At 41.4% G+C, this 16438-nt stretch overlaps 1 protein-coding gene across 4 annotated transcripts; it reads left to right on the forward strand.

Moving 5' to 3' along the window:
- Positions 1-105: 105 nt before the first annotated feature.
- On the forward strand, positions 106-15345 carry LOC129597245 (uncharacterized). 4 transcript variants are annotated; one of them, XM_055494721.1, is made up of 5 exons: positions 106-237; positions 525-708; positions 844-1800; positions 13752-14414; positions 14509-15345. In XM_055494721.1, exons 1-5 carry the CDS (start codon positions 223-225, stop codon positions 14877-14879), a joined length of 2190 nt encoding a protein of 729 aa, XP_055350696.1. In that variant the 5' UTR covers positions 106-222; the 3' UTR covers positions 14880-15345. The 4 variants fall into 4 exon arrangements, with proteins under 4 accessions (XP_055350696.1, XP_055350698.1, XP_055350697.1 ...); XM_055494722.1 differs by having other exon boundaries at positions 150-265; XM_055494723.1 differs by lacking the exons at positions 13752-14414; positions 14509-15345 and adding an exon at positions 2160-2788.
- Positions 15346-16438: the final 1093 nt, after the last annotated feature.

The following is a 16438-nucleotide window of genomic DNA, read 5'->3' on the forward strand; positions in this document are numbered from 1 at the left end:
ACGGCACTGCGATAAGCTATGCTTTATTGCAGATTAGTATTATGCCCCGTACTTCATCACATAAAGGAAACCGTTATTCGGTAGTTCTTGTGATGAGCGTGAAAACGCAATACGGCGGCCGGTATCTGACTGTTTGCAATCATATAATTAATGTTTACGGCCTGCTGAATGATAGTGGGGTCTTGCAAACTGGCCGGGGCTTGGTTATATTGATTGTGTCGCATGTTTATTTACCATGTACGAGATCAATCTAAAATAATTTAATGTAAGACGCTTTAAGAATTAAACGCACTTTTATACAACCACTGTAGTGCGTACATGAGATAATACACCATTCCATCATGATCGCATCTGTTGGTAGCAACTGCACCTACGCTTATGATAGTAAAGCTGATCTTGTGGGAGTGGGGCAGTTTGGCACGGTGTATTTAGCAACTATTACACACCGTGGTGATTATTTCAGGTCGCTGTTAGGAGATCTACTGGTATTTAGCAACTATTACACACCGTGGTGATTATTTCAGGTCGCTGTTAAGGAGATCTACTGGAGAGAAGAAGAGAACGTAGAACGTGAAGACGAGCGCATGTTGCGCAACTGCATATCTGTGCTTCAGCTTAAACATGAAAATTTGGTACAGTACTACAAGCTTACAACTCGACATGTTCATAAAGGGATAGTGGCAGAAATCATGATGGAATATTTTCCAGGTTTGTTCTACGTAAATATTTCATCCTCATATGTGTTGTGAATTTGCAAAGACTTTCAGCATAAAAATAAGTGGTACAGTACAGTAAAGTACTAGTACTAGTTTCAGTACAATACAGTAATAGTTTTAACTGCAGACGGGAAGCTGGATTCTTTCTTGAGGAACACCCCCAAAGACAAATTCTCGCTAATTAATCTGGTGAATTTTGCCCACCAAATATCCAAGGGATTGGCATTTTTGCATGCTAATCGGATCATTCATGGCGATCTGGAACCAGAAAACATATTTTTACATTATCAAAGAAACGAGGGGTATAATTTGCGTATAGGTACTTTGGAATACGTAGATTTTTGTACCGTCGAGGGCAAACGAACGCCAGAAACCGGACCCGTAAACGTATCTTATATGTCCCCAGAAATGTTAACCCATATCACAGGATGGGGTGATGTTAATCGATGTGGCAGGAAAACCGATGTGTGGAGTCTTGGCTGCACTATTCTTGACCTCGCACACTGCCATTACGGCATCCAGAAAAGATGGATGTACAACAATAAAGCAGAGAAGAAATTCCGCATGGACCACTTCACGATAATTGATCTCTGTGTTAGCTTGATGGAAGGCTATCTACCGATGATACCAGACATCGTTTACGGAGGAATAAAAACAGTCACACAGCGCTGCTTTTGCCAGGATGTTGATTTACGCATTACCGCTAGTGATGTTGCTGATGCACTGGATCGTTTAGCCGTCGCCATACGACCAGTCAAGTGTTTCGGTAGTTCCTGTCTTTATCATTACGACCACAAGAGCGACCAGATAGGCGGAGGTGCTTCTGGTTGCGTTTATAAGGCCAGGATAACAGAGCGGGGAGATTTTACCGGTGACAGTGTGGTGGCAGTTAAAAGAATTTTTCTCAAGACTGATACTCGTACATGCGACAGCTCTTTCCACAATCCAGAGAATGCAGTTTACGAACAAATGTGGACGTCCTTACTGTCCTTGAAACATGATAATGAAGTGACTTACTATAAAATTGACACGGAGAGGCAACAAGTGGCCACCATCGTAGAATTAGTAATGGATTACGCTCCAGGTACGGTTCACAGTAAAAGGACTATCCTTGATTCCAGAGATAACGGAAAAAGAACATCATTTTGAGTCCATTTAATAAATCTATACAGGGCAAGGCTTAAAAATGTTTATTTTCACCGTTAAACTTCTTCTGTATTATTTTTTACTTAGAAGGCACTGGTAAGATGTTTGTTATCACCAACCTGCAGTTAGGTAGTTAGGATTTTAGTACCTTACTGTTGCACCATAACAAATAGCGGATAATGCGACAGGGTACTAGTGCTAAACGCCAAGTGTTGGAAACAGATTGCTTACTCTACTCGTATAGAATCAATGAACTATGAGATGCGTATAATTACAACATTTCGACTTCGTATGCAGATGGAGACTTGGATGGTTTTATTAAATCCGGAAGGTCATTGTCCTGGGCTAATGTTATCAGTTTCAGTCAGCAAACAGCTACCGGCGTGGAGTTTCTGCACGCTAATAACTTTGTGCACTGTGACTTGAAACCCGCAAATGTGCTTATGCGCCGTCAGTGCCGGGACAAATGAAACCTCCAGATCACGGATCTGGATGATGGTATCATCACCGAATACAGCCACGTATGCACCAAAGACATTGGACGAGCTAAAGGAACTTCACGATACATGTCACCGGAAATTGCGAAGATGCATGCAGAATGTGACCTTATTAAGCCTAGCAAGAAAACAGATATCTGGAGCGTGGGTTGTATTGTCATGGATTTAATGGATTGCCATTATGGTAATCACGATAAATGGTTTCACCTCTCATCCGAAAGCGATGGTGCTTGTATAGATACGAGGATTAGAATGTCTGAAAGGGGAAATGCCAAACGCGTTATAGTTCAAATAGCCATGGGTTTCGTACCACTAATGTTTTCCTCGGCGCACGGAAGAATCATCGACAGTGTAAAAAACTGTTTCTGCTACGAAAGCAGAGATCGAGATTCTGCGACACAGTTGTTAGCGAAACTGAAGAAACTGGACCCTCAACTAGGCGATATGGAAGAAAAAACTTCTGGTACGTTTGTACATTCAGCATGCGTAAAACCTGTTCCTCCCTGTAAAATCGAATAAATGCATGCGTACAACGACAAATCATACATGCGTAACAATTCAAACCTCTATTGTAGGGATCCTAAACCGGGCATCTTCAGATTACACTGCACTTTTGAAGATTTTAAACTCCATAACTGACGAAGACGTCCAGCTGACGGTTGCATGGGTTATTAAGAACCGTGCCAATCAAAATCGATCCGAATGGGGTGGGGTGTCAATAGCCACCGTCTGTGACCACCTGGATTTACCGGTGTCAAATTGTCCGCAGGAAACAGAGATTGCATTGAAGAGTTTTATGTTTCGTCCCGATATTGCCACTTGGCTGGAAAAGGTATACGAACGTCTCGATCCTACAGACGGAGCCGTGTACTGCAGCACAGTACGGGACCAGTTACCGCGTCCGGTGTGCAAAATTGGAAACTACTGGTTTCAGAATGACCTGTAAGAACGGTGTTGCCTGACAAGAGGAAGAGGAACAAACATCTGCCATAGAATTGTTCGAAGTTTGTCTACTTGCATTAGATGTATCATGTACGCTACACCGTAATATGTTTTTGTGCATGAAATATAGTGAAATTTGCTGTTACTTGAAAATGGTGCAGTTCAGATTCTTCAAATGTGCGACTTAAACTGAAACCTTCATTATACAACGCCAAAGTTACAAGAAATGAATCAATATTTTAAGAAGAGCTGTTATGCGAAAAGCTCGTTTTGTTCCATTAGAAGAAAACACCAACAAACCGGGTAAATCGGTTCAGTAGAAAATGACCCAAACTCTCATAAAAAAATTTTAAAAAAATCTCTCAGAACTGAGAAAACTAAATCTCATCTATTATTGTGCTTAACTGCTAGAGTAGAGTAACAGACACAGATGTGCATGGGGGGTGGATTTTAATATTAAAATCCCTGGCGGACGACTCTGCCCGCTGGAGTGATCACTGAACAACAACTTGCGCACGCACAAACACCCAACAACGCCTGCACACACGCAGGTATGCCTCATACACTGAAAAAATAAGAACAACAGACTCACTGTGTAGACAACAAACAAAAGCTAAAGCTGAAACGCGTCGCTAAAACAAAAGGAGCATCAAGCCAAAGCTACAACACGCTACATCTCATCCTTGGACGCTTGCTGATCCAACTCCTCGATCCATTGGGTGGGCGGGAGGGAAAATCCGCTTGCTGCTGCTGTAAAACGAAAGCAACTGGAAGTTGCCGGTGATCCGTTACTGCTTTTATGACCGCTGACGGCTCAGGGCAGGGAGGAATGGCCATCCGTGTCAGCCAATAATAAACAGATTCTCTCTCGGGGAGAATCCTACTCTATATTTCAGCTGGGGGTGATCATCATCATCTTGCGCTCTGCTCACCACTGCATGCATCACGTTGGAAATGTCGTATGAGAAAAATTACTTGTATCCAATAAGCGGGCAATTCACGAAGCTCCAACACTTGTCGCACAAACTACAGTACTGTAGAACGACCGCGGGTAAATTAATGCACAATGCACAGAAGTTACTAGGGACCTATTACGCCGTTAATCGGGGACGAGACAGTCTAGAACCACCATTAATTTTTAACTAGCAGCACTAAGCAGCAGTACCAGTACACTCTGTAGACGGTGCCATCTTAACCATGGCACCGTCTACAGAGCCATCGTTAAGAAGCGCGGGGATTTCACCGGTCCAGACAGAGTCGCTGTGAAAGAAATTTATCGAGGAAACGACGTAAATGATGACCTGGGCTCGTCGCAAATTGGCCGTGTTTTATTATACGAAAATGAACAGCGTCTTGTATAATTCTAATATAATTCTTGTATAATTCTTGTTGTATAATTCTTGTTCTTGTTAACTTTTATTGCAGCAGCAATGAAAGATGGTTGAAGAAAAACGGAGTTGTGGAGAATTTTTTAACTAATGGTTCCAGTGAAAATGCAGTCGCCTTCATGGCTGCGAAAGGCTACATCCCAGTGGTACCACACGGTATTCACGAAGGAATCAAATCAGTTTTTGAGGTTTGTCTATGTGAAGTTAACTCACGTGCCTCCGCTAAAGACGTACAGGAATCGCTACGAAACATGGTCTGCAAGTTGACAGCGATTTGTTCTTTCGGTAGCTCTTGCGTTTACCATTATGACCACAACAGTGACCAGATAGGAGGGGGTGCTTCCGGATCGGTCTATAGAGCAACCATAAAAGCACGTGGAAACGTCACCGGCAGCGATGTAGTGGCGGTCAAAAGGAGTTTCCTGAAGGACGACACAAGCGGAACTGAGGAAAAGAATTGGGTGGACGGCGTGGATGGAAAGATGTGGTTACCTTTATTGTCACTTAAGCATGAAAATGTGGTGGCATACTACAAAATTATCACCAAAAAGAAGCAAAATGGAACAGTAATTGAGTTATTGATGGATTACGCTCCGGGTACACGCACAACAGTCGCCACATAATAATTACACATGAAACCGCAAAGCTAGAACTTAGGACGAGGAATAAATTTAATATACTGTATATTTAATATTCCAGCTCATGGAGTTTAAACATAAAGACGAACGTTTATTTGATTTCCAGACGGAGACTTGGCGACAATTACGAAATCCTATGAACAGCTTTCTTAGGCCATTTTGCGCGGCAAATAGCAACTGGTTTAGTGTTCTTGCACTCGCATAATTTTGTGCAATGCGACCTGAAGCCGCTAAATGTTTTAATAAGGCGCAACTGGGGAAATAAGTTTCACTTACAAATAGCCGATCTGGATGATGGCATTATTACCGAACACACTTACGTCTGCACTAAAGATGTCGGAAAACTTAAGGCCGCTGCACGATGTATGTCACCGGAAATGGCAAAAATGTTTGTAGAATTTGACCGAGGCAAGCCGGGAAAAAAACCGACGTCTGGAGTCTTGGTTACATTATCATCGAGCTAATGGACGCACACTGCGGCATTCATGACAAATAATTCCAAAAGACATGTACAACCGCAAACGAAAATGTACGGATGCGAATGTCTGACAAGAGTGGCGGAGGGCCTACAGTATTGCGAGTTGCGATGGGTTTTGTGCCGCTGTTGCTTCCATCGGTACATGGAAGAATTATTGAGGCAACGAGAAACTGCTTCTGCGAGGACAGTACACAACGAGATTCGTCAGCAGATTTACGTGCAAAACTAAATGCTCTTAACCCTGAACTCGGCGAGATGTAAAAGGGATCGTCAGGTACATGGGCTGTATTTGTTATGAGTCTGTCATCTGTAGGTTACACATGTACGGTATGACAGCGCAGGTCTTACCGGTTTTGTTAATTTTGTTGCAGAAGGGTTGGGCCGAACCTCCAATGATTACTCTGCTCTCTTAAAGGCTATGCTCTCCATAGCTTTTATGGAGCCGGAAGACGTCCAGCTGGCTGTGGCGTGGGTTATAAAGAACCGCGCGGATTACAATCGCGCCGAATGGGGTGGCACTTCCATCGTCTGTGTATGTGGACATCTGGATTCGCTCGAGAGTTTCAAGAACGAAGTGCCTGAGCTGCACGATGCGAATTCTCAAACGAAAATCGAAAGCTGGCTGGAGAATGTTTACGACCGGCCCGATCCTACTGACGGAGCAGTGTATTTTACAAAAGAGAAAGATGAATTTTACGAAACACGCCGGTCACTGTGTAAGATTACGGGATACTGGTTCTTGAAGGACTTAGAGTAAGCTAGTTCACTACAGCAGAGCTGGGGAATATGTGTATATTCTACTGTCGTTTTTTCGTATTCAGAACTCGGTAACTTTTTAGTTTCTCAATTTGCTTTATTCATCGCGGCATGCTAAGTTTCTGTGGCACTGTTTTTTCCTTTCGTTATAACGAGTATTTCACATGCCTTCCATCATTGACTGAGGTCTACTCTTAAAAAATGGCAAAGATTAGTTATCCGATTCTAACTATAGGCGGTAATTTCGTATGTACAGTTGATTGCGTAAGCGGTATTGGTTCAAAGCTGCAATATCCCAAAAACCGCGGTCTCTGACCATTGAAACCAAGTAAACAACAATCCGACATGCGAGATGAACTGCACGAGACGAAGTGGAAGTGACAAGATTGATAATATTAGAAAAAAGTGCCTTGCGGCTGGTTTTAGTTAGGCAACCATCAAAACTAAACAATACCTATAACTGCTTTAGTAGTACTCAGATTGTTCTTATAATTGTCGTACATGTGATACTTGTTAAAGTCCAGAACGAATATTCAAGGATACGAATTCGAAAGTCTAGGAATAGCACCGCATGTACTATACAGATATAAGGGGCCCCCATATATTAATAGCTGCGGTGCTGTTCTTAGACTTTCGAATATCAATGCAGCGCCGTTAAAGCATGTACAAAGTACAAACGTAGTGTTACTACTGTCACTACTGTGTTAAAACCATAGCGTGAAGCGCAATAAAACTCTGGTAACCTATACTGCTATAGAGCATTCTGATGATAGTGTTAGTAGTATATAGGCGTTTATCTACTAGCACTTACGGTACTGCGGCGTCGCATAACAGGTTCAGTTGGGCGATAACGTACATCCGAGCGCACATCCATGCACGTTTGTAGACGCGCTGTACTTACAAACTGACAGAGCAGAGAATTGCTGAAGGGCACTATTTGGTTTGAATGCAAGGCTAAAAAATCTTAACGCTGCATATCTAAAACCGAACATATAGAGGTCTGCATTTTTCACCATTTCTGCAGTGCATGCGAACAAGAGTATGATTGTTACTGCTGATCTACACTAGGTAAACGCTAAACTGGTAAAGTATTTACGTAAGCAAAGCAATACTGACAATGTTGGGTTTGTCTCATTGCTTGCATTTGCGAGCCGTGTATTTTTATATTGTCGATATCATATTAACCTGAAAAAATTTCGCAAAATATCCGGCCTAGCTGTAAATTGCCGGTCGCGATATCATCAAACCCACTCAAATCCATTTTTCATTCACTGATCGTAGTATTATTGCAATTTTAGTTCTTGATTCAGCTTCTGCAGAGTATGCAGTACTGCATTATTCCGCTATGATTGCATCTATTGGCAGCACTTGTACTTACGTCTATGACAGCAAAGCGGACCTGGTGGGCGTGGGACAGTTTGGTACTGTGTATTTGGCAACCATTGCAAACCGTGGCGACTTCTCTGGGCCCAATCAAATCGCTATTAAGGAGATTTATGGTAAAGATGAAACAGCGAACAATCAAACTTTGCGCGAACACAAGCGTCAACGCTTGCTATGTAAATGGAATTCCGTGCTCCGGCTTAATCATGAAAATTTAGTCCAATATTACAAATTTACGATTCGACATGCGCTTAAAGGGATAGTGAAGGAAATCATGATGGATTATTTTCCAGGTTTGTGTTTAAAATTCCATAAGAAGGTATGTTGGTATTGTGGATCTGTAATACCTATCTGTAACTCGAAAATGCATCAGACTAATGGTAATGCATTACGGTAATTTCAATTGCAGATGGAAAACTGAGCACTTTCTTAGAAAACACACCGAAAGACAAATTCTCGTTTCTTAATCTCGTGAGTTTTGCCCAGCAAATCGCTAGAGGCTTGGCATTTTTGCATGCTAATCGGATCATTCATGGCGATCTGGAACCAAAAAATATATTCTTACATTATCGAGGAAATGATGGCTACAATTTGCGCATAGGTACCCTGGAGTATGCAGAATACAGTATCACAGGTCGCGAGAAAAGTTATATTTTCGGACAGCTGATATATATGTCACCCGAAATGTTGGCAAAGATAACGCAGGTGGGTGGTGCTGATCATTGCGGCAGGAAAACAGATGTTTGGAGTCTTGGTTGCACTATCCTTGACATTGCACTTTGCCATTATGGGGTCAAAGACAGATGGTTGTACAACAAGGAAGTACAGAAGAAATTCCGCATGGATCACCTCACGATATTCGAACTCTGTGTTAGGTTAGTAGAAGGCTATCTTCCCATGATACCCGACATTGTTTACGGAGGGATAAAGATGGCTATTCAGGGCTGTCTTTACCAGGATGTTGGTTTACGTTTGAACTCTGCTGATGTTGTCGATGCACTGGATCGCTTAGCCGTCGCCATACGACCAGTCAAGTGTTTCGGTAGCTCTTGTCTTTACCATTACGATCACAAAAGCGACCAGATTGGCTTAGGTGCTTCTGGTTGCGTTTATAAGGCCAAAATAACGGAGCGGGGAGATTTTACCGGTGACAGTGTGGTGGCAGTTAAAAGAGTTTTCCTCAAAACTGAAACAGGTTACAGCACGGACAACAATCCAGAGAATGTAGTTTACGAAGAAATGTGGATATCCTTACTGTCTTTGAAACATGATAATGTAGTGACGTACTACAAAATTGACACGGAGAGGCAACAAGCGGCCACCATAATAGAACTAGTAATGGATTACGCTCCAGGTAATACACAACTGTCGCAGTCTTTAACAGGACAGATATTAAAGGCAGTAGTGAAAAGCGGTGTACAATAATGAACGCCAGTTACTGGTGGCGCAGTATACTGTATGATGCTAGTAGGTCAATTGATTTACTTGGTCATGTACGGCAGTCCTAGCATGTACTGTGTATCTTGGACGGTGCTAGCGTGTTCATTAAGTATTAATACCATCCCGAATAAATTCCCGATCCACCTCTTTGAAGGCCCTGGCCTTCAAAGAGGAACCATGAAGTTTCGCTGTTGCCTAAAATCAATTACGATTATATAGATATTCATTTATAAATCACATTGTATCGCATAACAGGTAGCGCAACAGGGTGATAATTCTAAAGTTTGGAATTAAAAATGATCACCTTACACAGTAAGATGAATTACGGGAAGTGTCACGATGACTCACATACATGAGGCCACCACGTGCCCGTCAAGGTCGAACGCCAAGGACAATGCAGTCATAACTGCGTCATAATTACTCATTCTTGCATCATAATGACATCATAGGGATGATTCACGATCACACCCCAACCGGCTTCGATCCATATATAAAGAGCCCACCAAAGACATTCAATTCAGTCCAGTATCAGTCGAGTATCGTTCTGTCTAGTGATCACTTCTAATAGTATACTGTAGTGGGCAATGGTCAAAGATTATTAAAAGGTCGTGTACACCTGGTTGTTTGGTTCATTTGTAATCTACATAGGTACTGGTCATCGTTGACCTTTACACAGGACTCATATACACACAACACACAGAATAGGTCACACACAGGTAAAAGAACTCGTCACACCATTGTTGTGACAAATTGTCGTGAAGGATGAACCTGTTAGTGTGACCTTTGAATGGATTGAAGTTATATGTTATTGATTTATATTGGATTATTGTACTGGATTGCTGGGAAATTTATTAAGTGCACAGTTATTAAATGAATTTTGTATAAGTTTTGGATTTGTCCTCGAGGAAATTTTTAATACAAGCCCACTTGCGGCACAGGTATTGTAAAGTGGTCCTACTGACCATAGGTCACTTTCATTACAGATAGTCGCAGACGACACAGGTATCTGTCTGTTGTTGTTACCTGGTCCGTAATAGCGCAGCTGCATACAGATAGTCGTATGATTTTGATTTGAGCCCGTGGTAAAGATGATTTTTACTGAGTCCGTGGTAAAGTGTGAAATATTTGAATTATTTTAATAGTTTCCATTTGATCTTATTGTAAAATTTAGTTTGTTTTAAGGTATTACTAAATATGTAAAATTTAGTGAAAAGAAGACTACAAATCTATCTGAACGGAATAACAAAAAAAACGAATTGCTGAACTGAAATAAGTTAAAAAAAATTCCGAACAAATTAGCATTTTTATTTAAAAGTACTCATTCTATGGAACGATAATTATTGTGATTGGTGTTACTTGGATAAAACAAAAAAGCAGTTTACTCATTATGTACACGATTTGCTGACACCAACAATCAGTGCCTATATGGTTTCACTGATGCGCAAATAGTAACACTGTGCAAGTTCCCCGCATAGTCGTATCATACGGGTTCGCTGGAGCGATCTTTGGCCGTGGTCTGTAAGATACTAGTATAGAAGGGCGTAACCGTGATCGATGCAAGCTAGCAAAGCATAAAACGAGAGAATTCCGATATGCCTTAATATTACTGATTTTGCCAGCGGCAAAATAATTATTTAAATAAATTGGTATAAATCTGGTCGGTACAATAATATTTATCGAAAAAATTGCAAAATTTTTTTTTATTAATTATTAATTAAACTTGCGCCTAAAAAACCGCAAGAACAGCGTAGTGTTTTAAAACATAGTACAGTTGCCGAGCGCGTTTCAAACAGACTAAGGAACCTGCCACCACCAATAGTACCAGAAGAACAGATTAATAGTAAATATTGGAATCCTGGAGGCAACAGTAATTTAGTAAAAAGAAGCATACCAGAAGTGAAAAGAGCTTCAGATAGAAAAAAAACCCCCGAAGGCTCCCCTGACACAAGCCTTGAAGAAAATTTGGAAGAAAATCTGGAACAAAAAACTAACGAGGACCTTATTGAAGGAGACGAAAAAAAAGAGAATTTACACGAGACTGCGTTCATAGAGGACGTTCGTGAAGAAGAATCGGACACCGAAAATTTTGAAGAGAATAATTTGAAGGATAAAGAGGAGGATTTAGACAACGGAAATTTACCTTTAAATCAAGATCAAGTGGAGGACGACAATTTCAACGGTCAGGAAGAATTTCAAAGAATGGCAGAGGGACCAAAGATTAAATTACCGCCTCCATTTTCAGCCGCTCCACATGAAGATGCGGAAACTTGGCTAGAATCTTATCTTCGATGCGCCGAGTCGTATGCGTGGGACGATGCCACAAAAGCAAGAAGATTTCCCGAAGTCTTAGCTGGTACCGCAAGAAAATGGATCAAAAACCGTCCAGTTAATGCTGCAGCCGAATGGAATGCAGTAGAAACAGAATTTCTCAAAACTTTTGGAAAAGTCGGCACACCAGAGCAAGCCATCGATATGTTGATATCGAGGCAGCAAGGAAACGATGAGAATTTTCGGACGTATTACTTTTCCATCCTGGACTTATGCAAACACGCCGACGCAAATATGGACCAGACAGAAAAATGATATTTTATTCTAAAAGGAATGCGGGACAAGCAAACAGCGATGCAGTTACGCATCATGGGCAAGAAAACACCGAAGGATATTTTAGAAGTAGCTGAAGAATTGTATCCTGTGAAATACAGGACTCGTGAACAAAATATTGAAACACCAGCAGTATCTTTAACCCTGCCTTTTGCAAATGCAACAAAGAAGCATTCCACGGAAACTGATGAAATGACGAAAAAATTGATGAGATTTTAGAAAAGTTGAACAAAATTGTAAACATGGAATTTTCGTCTGATTTTCCCAACAGAAGAGCAAAAGACCGCTCTCCACAAACGAAAGTCGAATCGGAAGAAACAGACTATGGTGAAGCAAGCTGCTATTACTGCGGTAATGAATTACCGATGCACAATGTCTATCATCTTCATTTTGGCATCGATCAGACATATCAAATACGTGCCGCAGAGAAAAGTCAGTACCGCATGGCAACGGAAAATATTTCGAAGTAGTAAATTAAGCAGAAGATGTATTACAGAATGCATTGCATCATAGAATGGTTAAGCAATGATTGTTATTATTTTCATACCGTATTTTAACAAAGGTTTTCAGTTAAAGTTTATTTTCTAATATTCATTCATGTATACGTTTTACTGTTGTTTTATAATGATTTAAGGAACCGAAAATTATATTTTTTGAGCTACACATTATTTTGAGTTGAAATAGTTTATTTTATTTGTGAAAAGAGCGATGACAGAGAAGCTTTTATATATTGGTGAGCATATATCTTATTTCTTTTCTTTATTATCTGGCAAACCTGTTACTCGTTCTTCAGACTCTATTTTGCTTGCATTTTTTGTCTGCTATGATGACTTTATATTTGCATTAATTTGCTTGTAGTAATTTTTAATTGCTGTTTTGTGTTTTTTTATCTGTTTTGTGTTTTTTCTGTTTGTTTTTGTGTTTTCTTTGTGATACCTCAGTTTTCTCACGAGAGCATTGTGCGCATGAGTTTGCTAGCTTTTCTTTGACCATGATTTTCCTGAAAACCACCCTATCGCTACGATCAGAATGATTGGATTACCCGAATACCTAACAGAAATGCTGGATATAATTCACTATTTGTATTATTATGAATTTTTGTTTGCGTTTTATTAATTTTGTGACCTAAAATTCTGCTGTATTTATGTTTTCGAACTAGTCTTGTTGAGCCCACTACAGTCTGTAAAATGAATGCATAATCTAATAACATGTTGTATAGTAACTGAACTCTTATATTTATTGTTTTTGTTAATTCTTCTAAACCTTTATCACATCCCGCTTTATTCGCCAGAGACGGCGAATTTCAAAGAGGAGGATTGTCACGATGACTCACATACATGAGGCCACCACGTGCCCGTCAAGGTCGAACGCCAAGGACAATGCAGTCATAACTGCGTCATAATTACTCATTCTTGCATCATAATGACATCATAGGGATGATTCACGATCACACCCCAACCGGCTTCGATCCATATATAAAGAGCCCACCAAAGACATTCAATTCAGTCCAGTATCAGTCGAGTATCGTTCTGTCTAGTGATCACTTCTAATAGTATACTGTAGTGGGCAATGGTCAAAGATTATTAAAAGGTCGTGTACACCTGGTTGTTTGGTTCATTTGTAATCTACATAGGTACTGGTCATCGTTGACCTTTACACAGGACTCATATACACACAACACACAGAATAGGTCACACACAGGTAAAAGAACTCGTCACACCATTGTTGTGACAGAAGCTCGTATAAGTTTTTGAACTGATTTTCAGATGGCGATTTGGACGGCTTTATTAAATCCGGTAGATCGCTGTCCTGGGCCAACGTTGTCAGTTTCAGTCAGCAAACAGCCGCTGGTGTGGAGTTTCTACACACTCATAACTTTGTGCACTGTGACTTGAAACCCGCAAATGTGCTAATGCGCCGTCAGTGCGGGGATAAATGGAACCTGCAGATCACCGATTTGGATGATGGTATCATCACCGAATACAGCCATGTATGCACCAAGGACATTGGACGAGCTAAAGGAACTTCACGGTACATGTCACCGGAAATTGCAAAGATGCATGCGGAATGTGACGCTAATAAGCCTAACAAGAAAACAGACATCTGGAGCTTGGGTTGCATTGTTATGGATTTAATGGACTGCCATTGTGGCAATCACGATAAATGGTTTCACCTGCCATCCCAGAGCGGTGATGCTTGTATTGATACGAGGATCAGAATGTCGGAAAGGGGAAATGCCAAGCGCGTTATAGTTCAAATAGCCATGGGGTTTGTACCGCTAATGTTTCCCTCAGTGCACGGACGAATCATTGGTACCGTAAAAAATTGTTTCTGCTACGACAGCGGAGAACGGGACTCTGCAGCCCAGTTGTTGGACAAACTGAAGAAACTGGACTCTCAAATAGGTGACGTGCAAAAAAATTTTTCGGGTACGATTCTATCCATCTTTCGTTGCCGCAGTGGTGCCTTAGTCTATTGATTTATCCAAAACAAAGTATAACAAACCATTGTTTAACTGTGCAGCTAGCCTGCACCAGACGTCGTCGGACTCTGCCGCACTCTTGAGGATCTTGGGCCCTGTAACTGACAAAGACGTCCAGCTGGCCGTTGCATGGGTTGTTAAAAATCGTGCCGATCAAAATCGATCCGAATGGGGTGGAAGATCAATTGCCAGCGCTTGTGACCTTCTAGGTTTACCAATGTCAGATGGTCCACAGGAAACAGATACTGTTTCAAGGAGTATCAAGGTCCACCCGGATATAATCTCTTGGTTGGATAGGATATACGAACGACCCGATCCCACTGATGGAGCCGTGCACTGTAGCACAGCACGAAACGAGTTACCGCGCCCAATATGCAGAACAGGAAACTACTGGTTTCAGAAGGACCTTTAAAACAACATTTTCCTAATAGCTGAGAAGAGCAAGCGCCTGGAATATGTTACTGTGTGGTATCTGTTTGCGACGCATGGGGCGCCACGTGAATGGAATTTAAACTGTTCTATTACAAATTTTTCGGGTCTTTATATAATGGTGCTTCTTAATCTGAAAGTCGGGATTATACAACGGTGCATAATCTTTCAAAATGTGCAAGTGTGTATGAAGAGCACATTGTTTTTAACAATGATTTAGGCGCCGTTTGGGGCGGCGTTTGGATAAAAAATCTGAAAACGAAAGACACAAATAGATAGATATGGCCCATTTCGTCTCTAGAAAACCGACCCCCTTTTTTTGTTACTGTATTCCATGTATTCCTAAGTATTCCGGTTGTATTCCTACTGTATTCTCCGCTTCCGATATAATATGATTTCAGTATTCTCTGCCAGTTGGCCGGTATTCCTGTGTATTCCGCCTGTATTCTGCCCAAATTCAAGGCGTATTCTAAGTTTTCTAATTCGGAAACCCAAGAATACATGGGGAATACAGGCGGAATACGGGAGAATAAGGGGACACACTAAAGAAAACAACAGTCATGTCTGAATTAATGCTATATAATGGAAACTCCCTCGCGAATACAGTAGGAATACCGGCAGAATACGGATGGAATACGTGGGAATACTGTTAAAGACTAAAGGTACCTTAGTCATAGAGGCGAGATTAATATATCTGTGGAGTGTGCCCGTATTCCCACGTATACTTCCTGTATTCTGCCTGTATTCCTAAAGTATTTCCTAACTCACTTATCTAACCTCAGTGACTGCTGCCTTCCTGCAGCATATTAGCGCATTCCCATGTATTCAGCCAGTATTCACCACGTATTCCCTGTTCTAGATAAAAACCTAAGAAGCCTAAGAAACCGAAGAATACATTGTCAACAAGGACAGCATACGGGGAGAATACGTGGGAATACGGTATTTAATACAGCACAAGAAGACGTAGTCAGCCGTACTTGCAAAAGCAAAATAATGGATAACATAACGTGAATACAGACAGAATACGTGTGGGATACATAGGAATACGTGGAATACAATCAACAAAAAAGGGGTCGATTTTATAGAGTGGTACGAAATGGGCCATAGGTGTTGCAAATAGAAAGCCAACTCAATAAAATTTGTGGGCGATGCAGACCTCCTTTTAGTCTAGCTACATGCCAGTAGACATGTTGCCAATGTGTTTGTGATCGAATCAGCCAGGGAAAGTGCGAGCAGTCTGCTCTATGCCCAGTCGCCGGCCTCCGGCCTTCTCTAAGGTGGGCCAACGCGGTTCTCTAGGGGCTGTATTGTATTTTCATACAATACAGTGAAGCCCCTTGAGTGGGGCAGTGGGTGGGCTGAACGAGAACAGCAGTTGGCTGTCCTGTACCGTATGTCGCGTTCGTGGTAGTGAAGGCTTGCCGTATTCGACCTGTAGTCCTGTCTAGTGTCTACATCTCGGATGCAGCATTAGAGCTTCCATTGTACCGGTAAATTTTTAGAGGAATAACAAGGGTACGGGGTTGCTCACATCTGCAGTGT

The sequence above is a fragment of the Paramacrobiotus metropolitanus genome, unplaced genomic scaffold (assembly GCF_019649055.1).
Source record: "Paramacrobiotus metropolitanus isolate TYO unplaced genomic scaffold, Prichtersi_v1.0 Parri_scaffold0000102, whole genome shotgun sequence".
Classification (NCBI taxonomy): Eukaryota; Metazoa; Tardigrada; class Eutardigrada; order Parachela; family Macrobiotidae; genus Paramacrobiotus; species Paramacrobiotus metropolitanus.

Bases quoted from the DNA above. Each gene is read 5' to 3' on its own strand.
- LOC129597245 (XM_055494720.1), top strand. From the start codon at position 7,907: ATGATTGCATCTATTGGCAGCACTTGTACTTACGTCTATGACAGCAAA. The intron at 8,238-8,353 runs GTTTGTGTTTAA...TTTCAATTGCAG, and splicing joins CATGATGGATTATTTTCCAG to ATGGAAAACTGAGCACTTTC. The intron at 14,415-14,508 runs GTACGATTCTAT...TTAACTGTGCAG, and splicing joins CGTGCAAAAAAATTTTTCGG to CTAGCCTGCACCAGACGTCG.